The sequence below is a fragment of the Apis mellifera genome, linkage group LG9 (assembly GCF_003254395.2).
Source record: "Apis mellifera strain DH4 linkage group LG9, Amel_HAv3.1, whole genome shotgun sequence".
Taxonomy (NCBI): domain Eukaryota; kingdom Metazoa; phylum Arthropoda; class Insecta; order Hymenoptera; family Apidae; genus Apis; species Apis mellifera.
In genome coordinates this window covers 2,724,270-2,750,432 of record NC_037646.1, presented here as the reverse complement: position 1 = coordinate 2,750,432, position 26,163 = coordinate 2,724,270, and the positions used below count along the sequence as shown (strand labels likewise).

Here is a 26,163-nt window from a genome sequence, read left to right as displayed (position 1 = left end):
GATAGACGTCGGTCCTCTTGAAAGTACTTCTTGTGCATTCAAATATAAACTCAGAAGCCAGGTCACGGCTTGAAAATAATTCTGGGCATTTAGGAAGGCAACCCATTGCTTTTAGACCGACATAGACTTGTGACGCATATAATCCCCTTTGCCTCCCTTACCGACTATGCTCTCATTTCAATGACACCCTTCATTGAATCATTGAAATTAAAAGATTTAACGCTATTAAAATAATTTATTTCTTTAGATAAAAAATTAATAATTTTATATGGATAATTTATTTTATTAAGTAAACTTATTTGTTTTTTTTATTCATTTTTATTGTTAATTTATAGCTAATAAATTTGTTTTCAACATCAATGATAATAGTAATGCTCAGAAGAATAAATAATAAATAGTAACTAATAATAATATAAATAATGATAATGATTTTGGTTTAAAATAATTACTATTTATTTAATTTCTTCTTTAGTAATAATAATGATGATAATATTAATTACAAATTAACATGATAATAAATATTATTTAGAAAAATATAGATATTATTTTTAAACTTTTATTATTATTTTTTTGAATGACTATATTTTTTAATCTCTGGAAATATATGTAAGGACTCAAGCAGAATCTTCCATAGATTTTTTAAAATTTAGTACATAAATATTCTTTCATAAAAAAATGCGTTATTAGATAATAAAAATATATGCAAGTATTTTTTATTAGTCATTGTAGTTATCTAATATGTGACGTTATATTTTGATGTTCTTTTAAAAAAACACGATCAAATTTAGTTTTAATCTTTAAGATATTTTATATTTCAATTACAAAATCTGCATAACAATAAGAAATTTAGTAGAGAAATAAACAATTTTTCTATTTTTCTATTTGTCAAAAAAATAAAAATGAAAATAGATAATATGTTCAATCTTTAGCTTTTTTTGACCTTCATCAACTTCGTAACACGAAAGCACTTATGATGGCTACCATGGTTGTGTGTGCGTCTCTCTTTTAAATTAGAAACTTATATTAATTTCATTCGTTTTTATTGTTTCAGAATCCTTGCAATTGTTGTCGCATCTTGGTGAGTGACCTTATATTAATGGATTATTTAAGAAATGTTCATGTCTTAAACAAATCCTAAGGCACTTATTTCAGAAAAGAAAAATTAGCTCGAGGCACGTAACATATTGCACATTATAATCCATTGCTCTTTCCTTCTTCGTAATTCTTTAGAGGTGTGATTTGAAATTATATTACACAAATTACACAATCACTGTTTTGCACATACCATTTTTAATTTTCCTCGAAAGCAATTCTATTTCTGCTTTGGCTACTTGAAAGATATAAATTAATAATTAGGATTCGAACAATCTCTATGTTACTCTTCCGGATTTTTCAGCTTTTGATTTTTTTGTCCATTATTCGATCCGACAAAATCATTGTAATCTCTATGGTTAATTTGAAATAATTTTTTTCATAACTTGTGATCAACGTTAAGTATGATAACCTTACGCGTAGAATAGGCTAGGCTAGATTAGATTAGGTTATGTATTAGTTAAGAATTTAGTGTATTAGCTAAATTAAGCTTCGACTCTTCTATGCACTGCTTGTCATTATAATTCTTTATGATTAATTTTCAACTAGTTTTTTTTTAACAATTTATGATGATCAAATATAATTTATTTATCTTTAACTTTTTAATAACTGTTCCATTTATTTAGACTTACATAATCTATTTTATCTGATTAAAAATATAATCAAATTCTTTGTTCATTTAAAAAAAGAATTCATTGTGAACGAAGAGAAATTAATTCGAACAAAAAAATTACTTATTACAAATTATATAAATTTTAGTTAATTTGAATGAACAAAATGATTATTTAATGATCATATAATAGTAAGCTTATAATAAAATTTAGAACTTTTTTCATAAATTTTTTTTTTTATATATATAATATAATATTTTACAACATAATATATTATTATTCTTGTTAACTTTACATTCTCATAAAAATAATTTCATAAATGTATAAAGAAATTCTTAAAAAAAATTGATTTTATTTTTGTTTAGACAGTAATTCGACAAGATGTATTGGCATTTTATCTTTGAACTTATATTGATGTCGCTTTCACTAATGTAAATAATGTCTTCTATTAAAATTATATGTATACAATATATTATATATATATATTCTAACTTTTTAAAATTGTATGAATAAAGTTGTTATGAAATAACAAAATATGACGTCGTTATGATAGTATATCGATCACTTCTGCGTTTACGCATATACGTAACGTAGTTTCCTATTGTTATAGATAAATCGATTTTCAAGCGATATTATTATCAACGTCCACATTGTATACCATTGAAGCTAACCTTCTCTATATATTTTTTTATATTAAATACGATGCCATCTGACATTTCAAGTGACATTGGCTAAGAATGTATTATTTTTTTTTAATTAAATTTAAATTTAAAAGTTGAAATATCATAAATGTAAAAAATGTTACATTTTAATTTTATATTATTTAATTAAAAAAAGATAATAATTTAACATTTAATATTTAAAAAAATGTCATTTCTATATATAATAATCTTTATATGAGAAAAGTCAATTATAATCAATATAACGAAAATTTTAAAAGAAAAATCTTAGAAAAAAAAATTTTTTAAATTACTTTAGAAATATCAATAGATGTTACATACGAAATATATAAATTTATTTTCTCAAAATTTATTCTAAATTAAAATTATTTTCAGAAAATTTGATTATTTTGTATTACGAATGAAATAATGATCATTTGGAAAATATATTATAGAGGGAATTTTTCGATAAATTTTATATTTAATATCAATTGTTTCATTAGATCAATGATCTCTATCAGACTCGATAGCAGTAATTCTATTTTCGCTTAATCGCTAAACTAAGCGGCACGACGTCTGAAAATAGCTTAAGGCGGTAACTCTCCATGAAGTCGATCAATCGGTTTCTAATTGAAGAAACTTTCCGTGGTATAGCAACGAGAGATGCCATGTTTCCAACACGTGATATTTACGTGTCCTTTTGACGTCAATAGGACGGAAAATCTGCGAAATTCGATCTTGCGAAAATTTAAATCATTAATTGAAAATGACAGGAAATTCTATGATTTATTGTTCATATTGAAATTGTACGCATTATTATATTTAATACGATGAAAAATTAATAAAACAACAGTTTGATAATTTCCTGTCAAAATTTATTTCTAAAAATTTTATCTATGAAATACGATCTGTACATTGTATTACAATTCACGTACTTATTTTTAAATATAATTTTAAGTTAGATTATATTTAATGTTTAATTATATTTAATATAAAAATTATTTGCTTATTTAGAATAAGTACATAAAATAAGAAAGAAAGATATTAAGCTTTTAATATTATTTAATACTATAATGAAAGGAAAAATTGGATACAAAAATATATGATAAATTATTTCTACTCTTTTAATTAATTACAAAAAAAATTTATATTACAACTTTATATTATATATATATATATATATAAGAATTTTATAATTTCATTTTTTATATTTTGTATATTTATTATTTTATTTATTAAAAAAAGAAAGAAAGTTTTCATTCAATGTAAAGCAATCATTTATGAGTAATAATTATAATAATTTTACAATATGCAATATCTACAATATAGTAATAATGCAATTTTATATATATATATATATATATATTAATAGAAATTTAAATATTAAATAAGAGAAAGAAAATATTTGATTAAAATGACAATCTATCAATCAGTTTATAAAAATTTAGAATTAAAAATGTATTAAGCTTTGTAAAAGATATTGAAAAAAACAATATGTGGTTTTTTTTATAATAGAATTCAGACAATCAGATAATTTATAACAGAGGATGTAAATATCTTTTAAATCATTTCATGTTAAATTGCTTAGAAAATTTTTATTATATTTTTAAATATTATTCTAAAGTATTATTCTAATAATAATACTATTATCATAATAATTAATAAATTTACTTATTCTTTACTGATTATTATTTCTTTAATGAGCATAAAAAGAAAGGAATTCCAATATTTAAATTTTTCATTAATATTTATTTTAAAATTGAAAATTAAATATTTTTAATCAAATTTTCGTTAATTTATCCATATTCCCAAAAAGTAGATCCATCTTCTTAATATAGCAAACAATAGATTTCAATTTTTTAAATTATATTTATATAAGCATATATATATATATATATATATATAGAATCTCTATAGAAAATTGATGAGAATAAGAGTATAAAAATATATGATAAATATAAAAATATAAGAGAATATAAAAATCAATCAGAAAAAATCAAATTTTTTTAGCTAACTTTATTTTCGATAAAATCAAAATTGAAAAATTTTCAAATACAAGTGAATTTGGCTAATTTCCAATTGGCATGAATATGGATTATTGGTAAGAAGATAAAAATATATAAAATAAGAAGATAAAAAAATGTAGAATTGAATTTTATTGCTTAAATTTTTCTTTTTTTAAAAAATTGTAAGTGAAATTAAATAATGATTTTTATAAATTTTCAAATTCAATTTTCTCGAAAATTAATTTTTACAAAAAAAGATTTCATATTTTATTAAAAATTTTATATTCTAAATAATTCCATGATCTTGACCTTTAATCCAAAAATGAAATAAGATTTATCAATAAATTTCAACTTATAAATATCAATTATCACTATTGATTAATTATATATATATATATAAAACTTATTTAATTAAATTTATTGTTGAAAAAATTTCTAATAATTTTTCTATTGCATTTTATTCTGCAATTTATATTAAAAAAATAAATACCTTTGAAATATTATAGTTTTTAGAACGATTTCTGATGTATGTATATTTTGAACCTTGGCCAATAAGCGTCTTTATAGCAGGAAAGAATTATACATTTGCGTCAGAAGGTTCCTTCACGTTTCAGACAAATGGTTCTAAACTGTCCGTATTGAAGCCGGTTGAAACAATGTTGTTTATCTCCAACGATTTGCTGAATACAAAGAGGCATCTGTCTTCGGTAATTTTGCTTGTAAATTCACTTTAGTTATCGGCCATACTTGTACACGCAGATGGCAAGATACATCGATGTAAATTACCAAGATGGATATTTGTCACTTGTTGACAATGAATTTGCATATTGTCAATAATTGTCAAAATACACTCGAATGTCATGTGAAAATAATCCTGGGAATTATAGCATCTAACAATCATTTTATTATTCTATTGTTTTTTAAAATATACGTTTAACCTTGTCGAACATGACAAAATAATTAATTAATGAAATGATCTATAGACTGAAGAGTTTTAATTATTTATAAAGACGGATGTTTTATCGATTTTGATGACCTTAAGATTGCAAATGTCAATATCTTAAATAAATAATTTTGTTTGTAATCTTTAATCTTTTAGTTTAGTTAGTTTTAGGTAATTTTAGCTTGAATGATATAATGTTATATTATTATAAAAAATTTATATATTTAATATTATTCGTATTAATATTTGGAAATTTTGAATATTATTTTTGAATTTGTTATTTCGTATACGAGAAAATTATTTAAATATATTTAGTATATTATATATTGTATATTATTTAAGTATATTATTTAAGTATATTTATACAGTTTATTGTTTATTATTGCTTATATTTTTTATTCACTGTATATTAATTTTCAAATAAAAGAATAATATATTAAAAAAATTATTTCGAATATAAAAATAATTAAATGAAATTATAAAATAGAAGAGGTATATTTTAAAGTATCAATCAGAAAAAATATTTTTTCATAAGTAAGTCAAGTAAGTATTAATATAATATAAAAAAATATAATATTTTATTTTTATTTAAAATCTATTTTACAAGTATCATTATTATGAAAAAATTATGCATTTATAAATTATAACAATTATTTATATTATTATATATATTATATATATTATTAATTATATTTTCATATTATAGCAATAAATATTAATTATATTTAAATAATTCTTTCATATACAAAAAAGTAAATTCAAAGATAAATGTGAGAATGTTAACTGTATATTATATTTTTGCATTATTGTAATTTGAAATTTACAGTACGTTTTGGTATATGTGGTTGCATATCATCTGTTCCATTTTCATTTATACTAACAGATACCAAATCATTGAAAAATAACACTCCAAATTATCTTTCTTCTTTGATATATATATATGAAAATATAACTGCTTAGATTATATTTCTAATTTATTGCTTTGAAAGATCGATATATAACAGTATTAAAAATATTTTTGCATGTATTCTGGAACTAAAGATGAATACAGATTACGTGCATAAGAATACGAAAAGTAAAGATGAAATTAATCAAAAGATATTGATAACATGTCTCAATTTTATTAAAATTAATATAAAATAAATTATTAATATTTCTAAGTATTTATTTTTTATTATAAAATATTTTATATTTTTATTAAATATATCAATTATAGTTTTTAAATATCACTTAGTATAAGTTTCTTTACTCTAAAGTATTTTTAAATTAAAATGATATAGAGAGTTAGTTTTTTATAATTAAAAATTATAATTAATAATATTTTATAAAAAAATTGTGAATAAATATGAAAAATTACTAAAATTCTTGTTATTACAATTATCATAAATTGCAATCGTTTCATTAATTTCATGTTTATAAGAATACCATAAACTTAGTGTCAGATAACAAAGCAATTTACATCAATTTACTAAACATAACTCTAAACCTTATTATTTCATAAAAGCTAATATAGGGTCTTTGAAGTTTATGGACAATCTTCATTTTTAAAACTTGATCATTGAAAAATAGAGAAAGTTTGAATATAAATATAAACATTTACATTAATAGAATATAATTATAAATGTATGAAGTAGAGTTTTATATTTATTCATGAAAAGATACTCAAAAAGAAAATTCATTTCAATCAAGATGTTAATCTTTTCCAAACTAATGTATCTCAAAATTTTAAGCTTAGTTACAGATATAAGAATGTTTATATATAAATATTAAAAGATTCAATTACAAATAATATTACATATTTCAGTACTCTCCAACATTTTTTGAATTGGAAGCCTTTTTTCATAATATTCAAATAACTTGCACTTACATCTCCATATAAGATAAAGAAAATTAAAAAAATTAACATAGTTTTATCATAGTGATATGACTAATGACTACCTATAAGTTAACGTAATTAACGTAAAATCACCTTGATATCCTTGTAAAATATGATAATGAATATTCAAAATATGATAAGATAGAGTAAAAATTTGTCCATTGTTTAACGAACTAAATTTTTTTGAATACTTTTTAGTTTATAAAAAAATAGCATTTTTTCAGATTTTTAAATAAAATAAATTCTTGTCCATATAGAATATATATAAATTATAATTATTATGATCAATAAAAAATATTAATGTAACCTGTATGTAATCTAATCTATTTTATCCTCTAGTCAAATTATTCCAGATTTACACAATATTAAAATAAATAAGTTTTAACGGTCATTGAAATTCATGAAGACCATAACAGTCATCAATTAAAAATGACAATGACCCCAGTAATCCCTGAAAAAACTTTAAGATTCCATCAGAAATCATTAATATATATTATTTTGAAAATTAGATATAACTTACTTATTTTTCTCTAATTCATTACAATCCATATAATTTTAACAATATATTCATTGCTAAAGAAAAATCTATCTTGGAAGAGAATTTGCATTGCGATTTTTAACAAAAGAAAATATATTGAATTATTTTATTTGTTTATTTGTTTATCTTATTTCTTTTATTTATTCATCTCGAAGATTTTATTATTCGATACTTTTTTTTTTATCTATGCTTTTTGTAAGCATCGTATAATTTTACTTACTAACTTCAACAACTATATACTTACATTGGCGATGTAGCATGATTTACTGTGACGTAATTCAAGGCAATGAATCTCTCTTAACTGGTAGAGAACTAAAACAGATGGTTCAATAAAATAAAAATCATTGCTATAAAACATTAAATAATCAAAAATAGGTTTGAAAATTATATTTTTTATGCATATGATTTTGCTCGTAAGATTTATAATAAGATTTAAAATTAACAACATTTTTTCTCCTCTTGTCAAATTTTATTTTTATAATTGCAAAATAAAATAAGAAAATAATAATGAAATAATAATTTAATATATTGACAATATATTAAATTTATTGATTTTTTTATCTAGATTTTATTTTATTTAAAAAATTCTATTTAAATTTACGAAATAAAAAATATCTTTTTTAATTTCGAATTATTGCATATTAAATACTTATTATTCGTAATTTAATAATAAATTATAACGTAAAATAAAAATACCAAAAGAAAATTATAAAATTTCAAATAAAAGAGCATTTTTTTCGTTTTTACATATAATATTAATTTTTTTGTTCTTATGATCTTCTCGTATTATATTATAAGCTAATATAAATATATTATATTAATTACTTATAAAATTTATTATATTTAATTCTTAATAAGATACAAAAATGCAAATAAAATTATTTACAGACTGTTAATCACAATAATCCAAGATAAAATGGCAATGCCATCTGAGTGAAAATAACCAGTTATTATAATTATATGATTATAAATAGAAATAAACCGAACTTCCAATTAAAAGCTAATTATATATAGCACAGATAGACTTTTATCAAGTTAACACGATGTGGAAAACATGATAAAAAATAAATTTAGCTTCGCATTTTTAATCCATTTCTCTGAAGATGAACAATATGAGTTATAAAAAATCATTAATCATTATAAAACAAATTTTCTTGATTATTAATATCTAGAATTTTCTTTTCTTTTCTTTTTTTATATTTAAACATAAAATCTGTTGGAAAAATAAAAAATAAAAAATTTTTTTATTTATATATATATAATATCAATTTATCATAATTTTTTACAATACGAAGATAATAAATATTTTTAAATTATCTATGATTTATAGTTACGAAAGGCTCAAAAACTCTTGTCCAATTTTAATCATAAGATTAGATAGTTTTCTTGCAATTTTCTGATAACAAAGAAATTCTATAATACTATATGTACATTAATAATAATGGGTACACATATTTTCTTATAAAAATTTTAAATTTATTAAAACAAAAATTAAAGATATGATAAGATTCTTTTAAAAGAATGTCTTTTAAAAAATTTACAATTGTGTTATAGATTTATAGTATAATATGTCTCTAAAATTTAAAAATGAATTTATTTTTTCATATAATAGATTTAATATATTATATATATATATATTATTGTAATATATAATTATTGTAATATATATATATATATATATATATATATATATATATATATGTATATATATATATATACACATATGGCTGCTTGATATTGATGTAATTTAAAATGTAAATTCTTAAGAAAAAAACTTTTTAAAATTTATATTTTTAGAAATACTATTATAAATATTAAATATTTTAATTATTTAATAATTATGGTTTTTTAATAAATTTATATATTTATATAAAAATAATGTAAATCTTGTATTCAATAAAAAGAAATTTGAAATTTTTTGAATTGTGTTACCAATCAATACTAATTACTTTGTTCAATTTCTCACAATAAATATAAAATTAATGACAAATTATATTGTATCAATGATAACATATATTTCTACAATATTATATGATTATCTTTGTTTTTAAATTTGTACAATATTTATTTGAACTAAGTATTTTGTTATTTTGATAGGGGTTTATAATAAAGATTTATATATAATCCTCTTTCAAACTCATCAAATATAAAGTATAAATTAATACATGTATCAGAAATATTTCTCAATCCAATTATCACTTGATAGCTACTATTAAATAAAAAGAAAGAAAGCTTCTTGAATGATAATCAATATTGTTTTTAATAATTTAATACTAATACGCATGTTATCATAATCCTTACTTACTTTTATCGTTTCGAAAAACGGAAAATAGAGGTTAAAATTATTAATGATATTTGATAGATATTAGAAAAATACAAAGTGGAATTATTTATCTGTAGATCACTTCAGAAAATATCATTAAATTATATATTAAAAATTTTTGCCTTGATCCAACATTAATTTATTACTCTCATACACATATGTATTTCGAGATGAACTTATCCACTTTGTTATAAAATTTTCCTTATAACTCATTGTCAAGTTAAAAATATTTGTTTCTTTAACGAACGTAACGATATAATAGTCTTAAAATACACGTGGGATGTATAAACGAACGATACTATGATACTACTATATGAGATGTTATAACGATTGTATGAATGTTATAACGATATGTTTTTGTCATTAAAATTAAAATGTTACAATGAGTGAACAAAAATGTTACAACAAAAAAGAAGAAAAAAATTATAATATATATTTGTACTTATGTTTTTTTCTAAAAATAAATCGAAATTTAATTTTTAAATACATGAAATTCGAATCCGAAAATGTATGATGTGAAATTTGAAATTCTGAAAATCTAAAATTTATATTTTTCATGGGAAAATTTTATCAAAAATTATAATCTTAGTAAAAAATCTTTAAAAATTTTTTAATTTTAAGAATTCTTCAAATTTATTCATAATTATAATCAATATAGTAATAAAGAAAGATTATAATAAATTATAATAATAATGATTATATTTTTGATGTGTAAAAAATTAATTTTTATATTTTATCTTTTCTCTATGTAAATTATTGTAATGAATCAGTGAGATCATACCAATTATAATAAATTTGAAATTTAAACACGAAGTTAAATATTTATTATTATTATTTACTTAAGATTCAAAAATTTTAAATTTTCAAGGTTCATTTTCAAGATTTGAAAATTAAAAATTGAAATTTCGAAGCTCCATTGTTTTATCACAGTTTTTTCTATTTAAAGTAATTATTATAAATGGTAATTTTATTATAAATTATGGAAGTTATTAATCATTTAATAGCTTAAAAAATATTAGTAAATTTTTAAATTCATTATTTATATTTATTTTATAATATATATCACAATGAACAGATGCTAAAACAAGACGATAAAGAACAAAATTCTAGAAACAAATAGTATACTAGTAAATATATGAATAGTATACTAGTAAACATATATTTTATAGTATAGTATAGTAAATATATAATTTAAAGTTCTATTTAATTTTAATTGCAGCTTGATTTAAAAGTTATTCAATATTATAATATTTATTAAATTATATATTTGTTATAATAATATAATAGCAAATATTGAAAAAAAAAATAGTAGATTAAGTATTATATTTTATATTCTGTATTCTATATATATTTTCTTTTATTATTTTATAATAAATTTTAAATTAAATATGTATAATTTTATACATAGTTATAGTATACGCAGAAGATTTTACTTTCAAGTATGACAATGAAAAATGGTTTTATATTAATACATTTTTCAAAACTTTTATTGATTAGAAATTTATTAAAAAATTATGCTTTATTGTGCAACAAATATTATATAATTTTTTAATTTATTTAATTTATTAAAATATAAATCTATCAACTATTATTTTCTTAATAAAAAAAGAATTGAATTTTTATAAAGAATGTTTGTTTTGTACAATATTGTATTTAACGATAAAAAAATAAATAAATAAATGTTCATATCATATTTTAAATTTCTATTGTAAAGAATTATACTTCTATATAAGAATTATATAGAATAAATGAAATATGTGAAACAAAAACAAAAAAAAAAATGCTTTCAAAATGTAGTCACGTTATATTATAATAAAAAAATAACTTCCTTATCGGGGAAGGTTAACCGTTTTTATATATGGCTGGGTTGTGTCGATCGATAAATACGCTGACATTAAAGTACAATGCACACATTTTAAAGACAACTTATATTACCTCTCAACATACTTTGTTAGATTAATGAATAGATTAAATATACTAATAACATATAAAACATTTTGTGTATATAAAATATACATGTCTAAGTTAAAAATGTGTTAATGATATGGTGCAAATTAATATTTTCCACAATTCATACATAATATTTTCCATAGTTAACATTAAATATATGAAACATTAAATTATGAATGCATATTATAAATATTTGTCATTAATTTCTAGTCTGCAAAATATTATTATGTTTCGTCATTTGTTTGACTATATGCGTATAAAATTAATATGATTTTTAAAATAAAAAAATTATCTTATAATGATTTTAAAGTGACATTATAAATTACATTATAAATAAATAATAAAAAATATTAAATATAGATAATATTAAATACAAATATTAAATATTACTAAAATGATATAAAATAATTTTTCTATTAAAAATTTTTTCCATTTAAAAATCATCATTTTTAATGTAGAATATATGTATGTATATAAAATGACGTCATATTAATATGACGTGATATTAATATTATTCCTATATATTCATTTATAGTACAAAGAAGCTTGCTTCTAAAGGGAAGGGTATTCAACCAGGGATGAATGAATATCATAGATATAGTAAAAGTCATTTTAACTCTGACCTATAGTATATAATGACGTCAGAAATATTTTTAGTTTAAAATACTTATTGTATAAAATATAAAATAATGCAATTGTATATTATATAAATTTTAATAATAAAAGTATAATATAAAAAAACGATTAAAGAGAATAGATTATTATTATTGTTTAAACTTTACAATATGTTAGATAGAATTAATGTTACAAGATAAGATGTTTTAAAAATAATTTCTAAAAATAATTTTTGAAAAAATCGTAAATGTTCAAATGTTACAAATGTTACAAAATATGTTACATAATTTATTAATAATATGAATGAAAATATATCTATCTTTCATCTATATTTGATTTGATTTTTAAAATTTAATTTTTTATTATAAATAAAAATGAAAAACATTTTTTGTCCTATTAATAGTTCTAATTTTTATTACTCATTTTTTGTTTTAATTAAACTTTGAAAAAATACCATTTGCTGATCAGTGCGATATTCTATACTGGAATCATACCTTGTCAACTCGTTGCTTTTATTAACCAATATTTTTTAATATCAGCAAAAATGTGTGTAAATATGATATAAATTTCAATCATATAAAGTTCATTAAAACATAAATATAAATAATATTTTTTAATTCATGCAATGAACTAATGATTTATGAAATAAAAATTAATGCAATTCAGGATACAATAAGATATCTTTTCATTGAAATATAAAATTAATGCAACTCTAGATATGATAAGAAGTCATTCATTGAATAAATAATAACATGTTAAGAATGAAATATAAAAAAATATAAATAAATTTATTTTATAATTTTAACGATAATCAACAAATTACATTATTGTTTGATTTAACAAAAATTAAAAGATAGATATTCTTTAAATATCATAATACTATTTTATTCATACTATTAAATGTTCCAGACACACTAATAATAAAATTTAATCATTTTTATGTATACAGATCCTCCTGTTGACAGCGTGTACATGATATGTGGTGTATTGATCGCTTTGGTATTAGTCGGTGTTATCATCGTTCTACTAGCTGTAACGATCAGGTAATAAAATACTTAATATTTTAAAAAAGATTGCAATATAAGTACAATACGAATATTTTGAAAATTTCAAAATATTATTAAATAATATTAAATTCAATGTAAAATCTAATTATCCTAATAACTACACTACAATAAGAAAAAAAGTAATTCTACGTAAAAAAATAATATTTTTGAATAAATCAGCAGCAAAAACTTGTTATCTTATATAACATTGATCACTTGTCAGTTAGATATCAATAAATAATTAACAGAAGGACATTATATGTATAACAATAATCAGACATAGAATAAAATCTTTTTATTTATCAGAAAATTCAATTCGAATATATAAAAAATTAGTTATTAGTTATTAAAATTAGTAAATTAAAAAATTTTTTAATTTAATTTTTTTGAAAGCTAGCTTTAACAATTTAATAAAATAATGAAATTGAATGAAATTTCAGAAATATATAAAAAAAAAATTCAATTAGTTTCATCTTGTTTTTTAAAATATAATAATATAATAATATTGATAAATATATGTAATATAATAAATATACATATAAAATAAAATATGTATAAAAATAAGAAACAGATTACAATAAAATAGTATATTAGAATACAAAAAATAAAATTGAATAGATAAAAAAAAAGTTAAAGAGGATAATCATTCTCATTTTGTTATTTTCAATGAATAAAATTGTAGTATTTTAATCGATAATCTTTTTGAAATAATTTTCTTTAGACTTTGAATTAAGTTTGATCCCCGTCAAGTTTTGAAATAAAACGATATTTTTTTTATATTTTTTACTCACTTTTTTTACGTAGTATCACTTTTTTCTCTTTTTTAGTAAATACTGGGACATCTTGTATTAATATTGTACATCATATTTATTTTATCTCTCTATTTATCTCTATATATATAGATACATATAGTATATTTCCGTTCAAAAATTTTATGATAAATATTTTAATAAAACTTTAATGTCTGCATGGTTTATCTATATAGATTAATAATATTAAATTGTCTGAATTTTTTTTTATTTCTGTATTGTATGAAATAAATTTCTCTATATTCAATTATAATTTAATTTTTTTCATAATTTAATTTTGAAGCGAATATAATAATTTCTTTATATTTTTGAAGGTGGATGTACATATAGATATCTTGCATTAATCAATAAATCGATATCTAAATATTTACAGTATTTTATGTGTAAAATAAAAATAATTTTTAAAATTTTAAAATTAATTTTATTAACAAAAATATATTAAAATTGATATTGGTACAACTTCAAGAGCTTCTTTTCAAAACGACGAAAAATAAAAAAAAATAAATAAAAAAAGGAATAAGATTTATCCAATAGATATAATAACAAAATTTAATAATTAGACCAATGAAATCTCAAAAGAAATCTGTAAAGAAAGAAGATATAAAATATATTGAAAGAAAGTGTACAATTGGATGGAGTTCAACAGTCTTTTTAAGCACATTAATCATGTTTCATTGAAGATTTATCCAATAGATATAATAACAAAATTTAATAATTAGACCAATGAAATCTCAAAAGAAATCTGTAAAAAAAGAAGATATAAAATATATTGAAAGAAAGTGTACAATTGGATGGAGTTCAACAGTCTTTTTAAGCACATTAATCATGTTTCATTGAACATGCATCAACAAATAGCGTGCATTCATCTATTAAAGCTCTATCCAATTAAGGTCATATCTTTCTTTCTCTTTTCCTCTCTATCTTGCACGCGTGCGATTTATCTACGAATAACAATGTATTTGGTTCATACTTCTATCGAATGCAAACACTACGTCACAGTGTAAAAAAGCAGTCAACAAAGAAATAACGTCATTAATTTATGTTGACGTTATATGAACAAAACAAGTTATATGAACAAAACAAGTAAGTAAATAACATAATTGAAACTTGTTAAATGTCAATGATCAAGAAAATGAATGTCTTACAAGGTGATCCACATTAGAAATGAAATAAAAAAATGAAATCAGATTCAATTAAAAGAAGGAAGGAATTAGAAGGAAACGAAATAAAACTCTAATAAATTTTTTAGTTACAATTATTTTTTTTAATTTAACAATTTTATTAGATGTTTGTATAATGTCTATTACATCATTTTTCATCGTCTTTGTCAAATATTATATTTATGAATTTTAAGAAAGAAATCGAAGAGAAGAAAAAAAAAAATTAAACGACACTTATCTTTCAAAGAAGTAACGACGAGAGTCATAAACGGAATGAGTGATTAAAGATGCATAGGTATTTCATAGGTTTTTCTTCGTATATCGATGAATCACGTTTCTTCATCTGAAAATATGTGTTACTCATTCGATTTAACATTTTCAAGATAAAGATAATTTCGAAAAAACTTAGTTTATATTTGATTCAATCTATTTCACAAGTAATTAATTGATTATTTAGATAAATATATATATATATATTATATTTACTTAGACTTTTATCGAATTCATATATGTACATATATATATAATTTTAGAAATAATTTAAATCTTATATAAATGAGCAATATTTTTTTTACTTTTAAAAAAACAAAATTTTATTTAATTTTCAATGAATCATTTTTATAGTTAATCAATATATTATCTTTTTTAAAATAAAAAGTCGATTAAAAGATTTTATTATATATCCTCACACAATGAAAATAAAAATTTGTAATAAAAACTTAATATTTATTAAATATCTTAGATGTATTTATATTATTGATCTTATAATATTAAATTAAATATATTTTTTGAAATTGTGTTTACTAGAGAATAAATAAAAATTTAATCACATAATATAATGTAATATATTAAATATATAAATTAATTAAAAAACTCTCGATATTTTAATTTTTCTTTTATTTTATTTTATTTTATTTTATTTATTTATTTTTTTTTCTCTGTATGTAATGTATAACTTGTACATTATCTTATGTACAAGTTCTAGTAAAGGTAAAGTCTTAACAAGTTTCTAAAATTCTTCGAAATTAGATTTGTCATCAGTTAATAACAATAATCTTCTTGACTTATGAAAACTTAAATTTTTACGTTCTATTATTTCTAAATATAAATAATTATAACTAATTGATGAAATTATTGATTAAAATAAATTTAAAATTTAAATAACAATTTAAGTTGATTATTATTCATTAAATTTATTCATTAATAAATTCTCATGCTCATAATATTCTTATAAATTTGTTATGTAAATTATTAAAATTAATTATTATAAATTTAGCTAGATTTCCAAACTTTCGAATCATTAAAAATAACAAAAAAGTTTTAAAGTTTGAAAATATAAAATTTTATGACATTTGAAATTTTGAACGTTTCATATCTAATTTTTATATCATTATATGGAAATAGATCAAATTATTTTTTTCATATTATTGTTTATAATTTCTTCTAATTCACATACATGTCTGTAGTGAATATATTATAATACATTAAATCAAATCTAATTTATATGTACATTATGAATCACGTGAAAAGTCATTTAAAATGGAGAAAGAGAAGTTGAAAGATTTTAACCTCAAAATTCACATATAAACTTACGTGAATGAAATGTGAAAATCTCATAATCTGTAAAAGAATTTTGTTTTAAATCTCAATAAAGAATTTATCCAATTGTAAGTTTTCCTATCCAATAGCATTGTAATCAAGATTATTCGGAAAGGTTTCTTCATATCGAGATTGCAATCGATAAATATATTTTTCTTCGTATTTTTGACGATTCACTTAAGTAGATTTAACACAGAGATTATATGCAAAAAATTTTATTGCGATACACTTTCTTTGAAAATCTTCTGTATGCTTCTGATTATACTAAGTCAACTTTTATCGATTTATTATCCGATTAATCTTCACGATTATTAGTTCTATACAAGATGTTTTGGAAACAGATAATGTTTAAGAAACAGATAAACTTTATTATTCTATTCTCCCTAAAAATAAAAAAAAAGTCATAAATTTTTTTTCATTAAACTTTTCCTTTTTGAGATATAGATATTTTTTATATATAATAGATATTTTAATCCTTTGTACTCGAGATATAAATAAACTGTTTTCAGTATTACAAAGACTTAATTTATTACAATACTTAGTTTTAATGAAAAAAAACTTCAATAATGCTTTTAATTTTATGTATTAAATAATAATAAATATTTATTTAAAATTTCAGCGTGAATAAAAAATATTTGTATTTCTATATAATTTCTTTATATTTTTATGTATTTTAAAGAGAATATAACATTAAAGTTTAAAATTATTTCTGAGATACTTTAATCTCAAAATTAATTTTGATAATCAAATTGGATTATTTTTTATATAATTTTTTGATAGTAACTTTTGATCTAATCATCATATTATTAAATAAATAAAGTTTAAGTATATAAATATACAATTTATATACAAATAATATTATATAAAAATAAATGATAAAAAAATGAAACTAATGAACTAATTTTTTTATATTAATAATTCCAAAATGATATCAGTTATTAAACTAAATTATAAACTAAACTGAAAATAATTATAAATATTTATTATTACACGTGTATAATATAATTATATATTTCAATATATGAATATTATTCGCTATAAAATATAAGTTGCATTAAGTTATATAATTATTATATAATAATAAACAACTTGTTTTATATAATATATAAAAAAAAAGATGTTTTATTTCATATCAAACACGTGGAATTGTTCATTTTAAACGATTGACTGACTCATCTTATAGTTCCCACGATTATTATGTTTTCTGTGAAACAACGTGATATGTATATCTGTTAGATAATTTACAAAAGTAATAATATATGAACACAGAAATTTGTATTTATTGTAATTAAATATTCAAGAACGTGTATATAATTGTTTATACAATTTTAATAAATAAATGTATCACGTTCTTAATACATGTTATACATGAAATAATAAATTAAATTATAAATATTGAATAATTTTTCATTCGTAAATCCTTTTAAAAATCTTTATCTTTAATACAAATTGAGGATAATTAATAATGAATTCATTTGATGATGATTGTTCAAATAATTTTCAAATTAATTATTTATTTAAAAATTTATATTTTGTGAATTCCATGTATGAATTATAATATATTTTAATATAATTATTGAATGTAATGAATATTTATATTAAATAAATTATACAAATAAAAATACATACGTAGTCAAATGCAATTAGTGAATTTTCAAAACAATGAAAAATTTATTAATGAAAAACAAATCTTTTTTTTTATAATGTTTTCAAAAATAATTTAAAGCATATAACGAAACATAATATTTATGTTAAATACAATTAATAATTGTTAATTTACAATAGAAATTTATTTACAAAATAGAATTTATTTCAAATTTATGAATAAAAAGAATTACACAAATTTATTAAATTAAATTAAACAATGAAATTTATATACGATATGAAAAAAATATGAAGAACAGAATTAAAATTAGAAGAATTATTTTTGCTAATATAGTGAATTTCTATTGAATAGAAATGCAAGTAAATATATTAAATGTTTTCGTTAAATACAAAGTATATATTAAATAAAAAATTTGCCAAATAAATAAATATAAAAAATGAAATTAATCTCTCTCTCTCTCTCTCTCTCTCTCTCTCTCTCTCTCTCTCTCTCTCTCTCTCTCTCTCTCTCTCTCTCTCTCTCTCTCTCTCTCTCTCTCTCTCTCTCTCTCTCATAAAAGTATTAGTTATAAAAGTAGTATTAAGTTATAAAAATATGAATATTCCAGAATTATCAAATTTATTATTATTATTTTTTAAATCTAATTTTTAGAAATATTAATGAATAAATTTTTTATATATTTTTATATTTTCCTTATTTAATATTTTTATTAAATAAAAATCATATTTAAAATTCTAATATTTTAATTGAAATCCATGATTTAATTAAACAATAATTCAATTTTAAAAAAATTTCCAATTTTTTAATTTTTTTCTAATAAAATTTATTTTACTATTAACTAAACATTTTACCTAATAAAAATTAATATTCTATTTTTCACGAAAGATAAATATTAATATTATGTATATAATAAATATATATATAAATACATATATGTACACTATAGTTTTATATATATATACATATATATATATATATTGTTATATTATACTATATTTTATTATTATTAGCTTATTTTATTAATATTAGATATATTATATGATATATTATATTATATCATATAAAATTATATATAAAATTTATCATTATTATAAAACATGTATCTTATATATTTATATAATGTGATTTAAAGATGGACAACACGTGAATTCTCAGGTAAAAGATACTAAATAGATATACGATAATCTGATTAGTTGCTTATTCGTTAGAAGATATTGAACGATATAATGAGTCAAGTCTTATCATGATGTCACATTTAGAGAAACTGTGTAATTAAAAATGATAGTAAGATATCATATAAAAAAATTTATATTTCTAAATAATATATTTATAGCATTTCTATTAATGTAAATATCTCATTCAAAAGATTAATTATACTATGGAATTGTGAATTTTCAAAGAATAGATTGAAATTAATATAAAGCAATATTTTGTATATATATGTTTATCATTATTATTTTATTACTTTATTAGTTATTTTATTATTTTACGTAAAAATATGTACTCATATCCTATATAATGCTATTTCAAACCCTTCATTATATGTCTTGTTTTTTTTATCATTAAGAATTAAAATTACAAAATAATTAAAATTATGCTAATATTATAGTTAAATTGCAGATATTTGTACAAATATTTTTTATGCATAAAGTATATTTTTTTTATAATAAATACATTTCCATGATTTATAAAACCAATATTTAATATGTAAATATTATAATTCAGTTTATCAATTAATTTTTTTAAATAAACTATATGAATTTATAATAGGAAATCTTAAAAAAAATTATCTAAAAGAAAATTTTTTTCAAAAATTATTTATAATTATTATTTATATTCAGTAAACAGACATAATTTATCAATTTATTTTGATAATAAACAAAAATAGTGGTGAATAATTATAACTATTTATATATTTAATGTTTAATAAGAATATTTTATAGAAAATGTTTTAATCAATTAAAATTTTTCAAAATTTATGTTTTAAATGATTTTTATTATATATAAAATAAATTTTTATATTTATCAATTTGATACTCTATAATTTTGAATAATTCTAGAGATTTTCATTTTTTCTTTAATATCAAAAGAATGAATTTATTACATGATAAGTTTATTAATGAATCAGAATATATTCAAAAATTTATTTATAGATTATATATATATATATATATATATAAATTCCAACAGATATGAAAAATTCAGTAGATATAATATTTACGAAATACAAATTTAACAAATTACTCTAAATTATCATTTAAGTATGTCTATAAAGAAAGGATTAAAAGTATATCTAAATATATTTATTGTATATCTCTAATGAACAAGATGACCATAAGAAAATATAAATATTATTATCGAGTCAGTTAATTTTGTAATGTAGTCACAATCTATATACTTACACGCCCAAAAGTCAAGAATAGATACTAATTAAATAGAGCACGCAAATATATGTACCTAAACTACCCCTATTCTGTCTAGACTCATGTTCAACATTGCTGTCAAATTAAATTTCATCATAGCAAATTAATCAGATAGTCTGAAATATATTTGTATAGATTGTTGAAATTTTTTATCGAAAAACATCTGTAAAATACTATTGCGATCAAAATATACAAGACAAAGTGTTTCTTTCTGGGAATATCAAGTTATTATCATACAAGAGAGCAATTCTTGAAAAAGAAATAAAAATAAAAATCTTGATATCTATTATTAAATGAAATATTTATAGAATCTATATTAATTGAAATTCGTAATTAAAATTTATAATTTTTATCGATATTTGTATATTGTGATATAATTGATAATAATTATGAATAAAAAGTAAATAATTTTTGATAATAACACATTTTAATATCGAACAAAAATCAATTATTAATCGAAAAATATTACAATAAAGTTTTTATTATAAATGCTATAGTAAATTTTCACAAGAATATAAAAAGGAAAGAAAATTAATTAATTGATATCAAAGTATTGATTATGTTCAATAGGCAATCTTACATTTTTTTTTGAAAAGTTTATTTAGGATTAACTTTTAATTAGAAATAATACTCAAAATATATTATGTTGGATTTAACAATTGCATTCCAAATAACATATAATATAGTAAATTAATAAACGAATGATTATTTGAATTCATAAAATTTTATATTTTTATATTTTAAAAAAATTTATTGTTTAGGAATTATTGAAATAGTTTAATAAGAATTAAAGTTATAATATAATAAATTGCATTATAATATACTAAATTGCATTATAATATGATAAATTGCATAAAAAGTTATAATTCTGATTAATTTTATATTTCTTTGAATTGTTCAGAAAAAGAGTACTTCAAAAGGAGATAAAGGTAGATTAATGATTAATTGATTATCGAGAGAAATGAATCATTTTATTAAAATATCTTATTACTCAAAACAATACACATATTTCATAATTTCAAATTATTCATAAATAATTATTTACATGTTAAGCAAAATTTTTATGATTTTAAAAAAGACATATGATGAAATTTTCAATAAAATCTATAATTTATTATTATCAAATTTATCAAAAAATTTAACAAAATCTATAATTTATTATTATCAAATTTTGAAATTTTTTAAAAATAATATATATTTTTTATAAAAATCAAAATAACATTATACAGAATAAAGATATTGAAATATAGTAAATTTGAGATAAATCATAATTTATCAATACAATTATAGCAAAAGTATTAGTAAAAATTATTATGTTTATTATTATTATGAAAAAAATTATTAACGTTATTTTCAATAATAAGCAATACAAAAATTATATGAAAAATATTTTTTATTATAATATTTTGAAAGTAAACTATTTTTGTAAATTTTATAATTTAATAGTATTAGAATTAAATAAAGTATTTTTTATATTTTTTTATTTTATATCCTATCTATACAATAAATATATATAATATATGCACAAGTAATTTTAAATTTTCAAATGTTTGAATTAATTTCTACGTTAATAAAAAATTATATTCATAAGAAATTAATAAATAATAATACAAATTTTTTCAAAAATATATCTAAATATATTTAATATTTAACCTGAATATATTTAATATAAATAATGTAATATTTAAAGTAAAAAATTCAGAAAAAACTATTATTTAAATTTTTAGTCTTTAATAGTCATATAATATTAATATACTTATGAAGAGATAAAAAAAAATTATTCATTAAAAAGATTGATTTCTCACAATAATTAACACAAATAAATCCACCAACAGTTTCAGTGAAGTATCATAAAATGTAATAGGAATATTTATGATGACAGTAAAAGATTATACATACAAAGAATTGGTACAAATGTATTTAAATACGTTATTTCCCTTATTCCATGGATATGTTTAAAAACGTATACATACCTATAGTATATATCGTCTGGCCTTTCCAACGTTTATTCGAGATGACGGCAATGAAAAGCTCTCAAGTGAACGAGCGAGCGTGCACCGTTCGAATTTCACGCAGTAAGTGAGTTGATTGGTTGGAGCTCATAGCAACTTCCAATCATGATGCCGCGTAGTCGTGACGTCAAGCACAGTATATAATAACGTCGCGCGCCATCGTTCTGGTCAGATCTCGGTTGGCTTTGAAATGAGCGAAACGAGGTAATTTTCGGAGAGTTCTGGCAGCTCGCGTGCCCTTTGGCTGTGAGAGAAGCCGGGTGGTGGTTTTTCTTCAGTTCAAAAGTAAAAAATAAATTATTGTATAGTCGTTGTTCAATCTAACGCTGTATTTCAATATCAAGAATTTTTCAAACTAGTCATCGAATGTATCGTCGTTTGTTGAGTGAATGTACGAGAACGAACAGCTGAACGCAAATTATACAGTGTTTCATCGATAGTATGAGTTAAAAGGTGGGCTAGAATAAGTTGCGTAAAGCTTTGAATAAATTTTTATATTAAATTGAAGAATTAAAAGGACATTTTCTAAATCAAGAATACATTTACGTATTATAATTTTATTTGTAAATAACAAAAGCTTTGTAAAATTATGCTAAAATAGAATTTGAAGAAGAAAGAGAAAAGAGAGAGTGAAAAAAACCGATATATAATATACGGAAGAAAGAGAGAGAAAAAATAGACTGATAAGAAGCATATTGCTCGAAAAGTTGTTGTATTTATTTTACGTAAAAACAAACATATTCTTTGGTCGTTTGACTTACGTATTTTCCTTCGGGAACCAATAAAAATTCTCGATCCATTCGAGAGTTGTGACATAAAACAACTTAAAAATTTGTTCACGAATTAACACGAAGCTCTTGAAGCTGTACCTGAAAGAAAAAAAAAAAATGGTTGGAAGCAATGGGACTATGATTGCAATTCGGCTTGTCCGTAGTAAGTTGCGGAAACGAGAGGATCATTCGAATGCAGTACATCCGGAAGCAGCCGTAGTTCAAACGGCAACATCGCCGGTTTCGACGATCGTCGCTCCGTCTTATCCTGGCGAAGGTTGTTGCACGCAAACATCAGTGACTACAACATCGACGGATCTGGGAAATAGCACAGCTGTTGAACAGGATAACGTCTATACCACCGCCAATCCGGCAGATCAATTCGTCTGGCAGTTTCCGCCTCCTTATCCACCGCCTCATACACCGACACAGTATACGTTGTACAACGACCAGGTTGGTATATAACCAGATTTTTTTTTTTTACTTTCATTTTTTACTTTTCTTTTTTTTTTCTTTTTTTCTTTCTTTTTTTTTTTTTTTTTCCTTTGAACTTATAATCTCGAAGAAAAACGAGGACTACACGTTTCTTCCTTCTGACTTCCTTCATATTCCTCTATGTATGTATATTAGCTGTACTAACCAGTAAAGCCAGTATTACCAGATTTTACTGGTTTATTCCCTACTTCTCAGGACTATTCGGTTATTTTAACGGCTATCAATAATATTTAACATAATAAAAGATTTTTTGTAAAATTAATTTTGATTTATTTTAAAAAATAAATTTCTTTAAATTTTAAATTTTATTAAAATTAACGAAATATTATGTGATACAATATTATTAAATAAAATAATAAGGAATGAAGTTATTGCTAATTTTGCAATTGATTTCAAAAGATATAAAAGATAATTTGAATAATAAATGATAAAAATATTGTATGTATTTTTTACTATACTTTTTATTTCTGAATTGAGTAATTTTATATATTAAAATTTTTTTTGTTCATGATATTATTAAAATTTCAATTAGTGAAAAGTAATATATTTTTAGTTAAAAATTAAATTGAATTAAAAAACAAAGGATTTGAAACAAATAAAAAAATTACAATAATTTTTAACATTTACTAAATTAAAAATTAAAAAGTATTGGATTTTGTATACACAATATTTATTGAATATCAATTTTTCTATTTTTGTGTTTGTATTATTTATATTATTTTAATATTTTGAAAAAGTATATAGGTTATGTTACAAATGTCATTACTTTTATATAATTATTTATAATTTGTAATATGTAAAATAACTGTTTACGAATTATATTTTACTTTTACAAATATTAATGATGTTTCAGTATGCAGCTTTTAGTATTTGTTAATATTTAGATTCATAAAATGATGAAAGCTTGTGCAATATGTTATTTATAGTAGATATGATAGATAGTTTATACATAATATATTATATCAAAAAAGACATATCTGGTAACACTCCAGGATATACTTGGTAATAGTAAGGCCTTTGAAAATTGTAGTTATTAATAATAGTTGATGGCGCTATCGATTGTCCAAGGACGAGGCATACGAGTAGACGGCCTGGCAAACGAGTTGTAAGGTCGAGGCTCAGTCCGAGGCTCGTCGCCAGAAAAATCCCAAACAATCGGCAACGTTGCCACTTTTACTCTGCTTTGTTGCCGTTATGACACGTATGTTTCAGTTTCATGCTCCACTTACCGGTAAATCTCTACTGCTTTCCAGTATCTTTGATAATTTTTAAATTATTTTTACTATTACATACTATTACATATCTCATTAAAAAATCAATAAATGTTATATCTTTAACATATATTTAATTTCAAATTATATTCCAATATTAATTTTGCAATCAAAATTTATAGTTTATATGACATACATAACATTTTCTAAATTAGAAACTTTATAGTTAGATTAATTTAGCTATTCATTATCTAAATGATACAAGTTTTCATAATTATGATGTAAGATATACATGTATGACGTAGATATCATACTTATATTCGATTAAAGTAAGCTTATCGAAAGTAAGATAAAATCGAGATTTTCCAAGTTTTATTTGCTACGTCATACAATTATAATTTTGCAAAACAGATAATCAT

General features: G+C 19.9%; 1 protein-coding gene and 1 long non-coding RNA gene across 11 annotated transcripts in view; one reads left to right on the top strand and one right to left on the bottom strand.

Moving 5' to 3' along the window:
* LOC724177 overlaps positions 1–26,163 on the top strand; it is a 76,866-nt gene that overhangs the window by 47,809 nt on the left and 2,894 nt on the right. For 6 of the 10 annotated variants that reach the window (XM_006558166.3, XM_006558169.3, XM_006558168.3 and 3 more), the window contains 3 exons: positions 1,052–1,078; positions 13,563–13,656; positions 24,203–24,491. In XM_006558166.3, coding sequence (XP_006558229.1) covers positions 1,052–1,078; positions 13,563–13,656; positions 24,203–24,491 — 410 coding nt within the window. The remainder of the gene's footprint in view (positions 1–1,051; positions 1,079–13,562; positions 13,657–24,202; positions 24,492–26,163) is intronic. The other 4 variants (XM_006558167.3, XM_016913940.2, XM_016913939.2 and 1 more) reach the window with 1 other exon arrangement.
* LOC102654076 lies at positions 2,824–24,187 on the bottom strand. Its single transcript, XR_003305359.1, has 4 exons — positions 23,230–24,187; positions 7,970–8,037; positions 4,859–5,048; positions 2,824–3,085 (listed from the first exon to the last, which is right to left on the bottom strand). It is a non-coding gene; the product is annotated as an uncharacterized LOC102654076 (long non-coding RNA).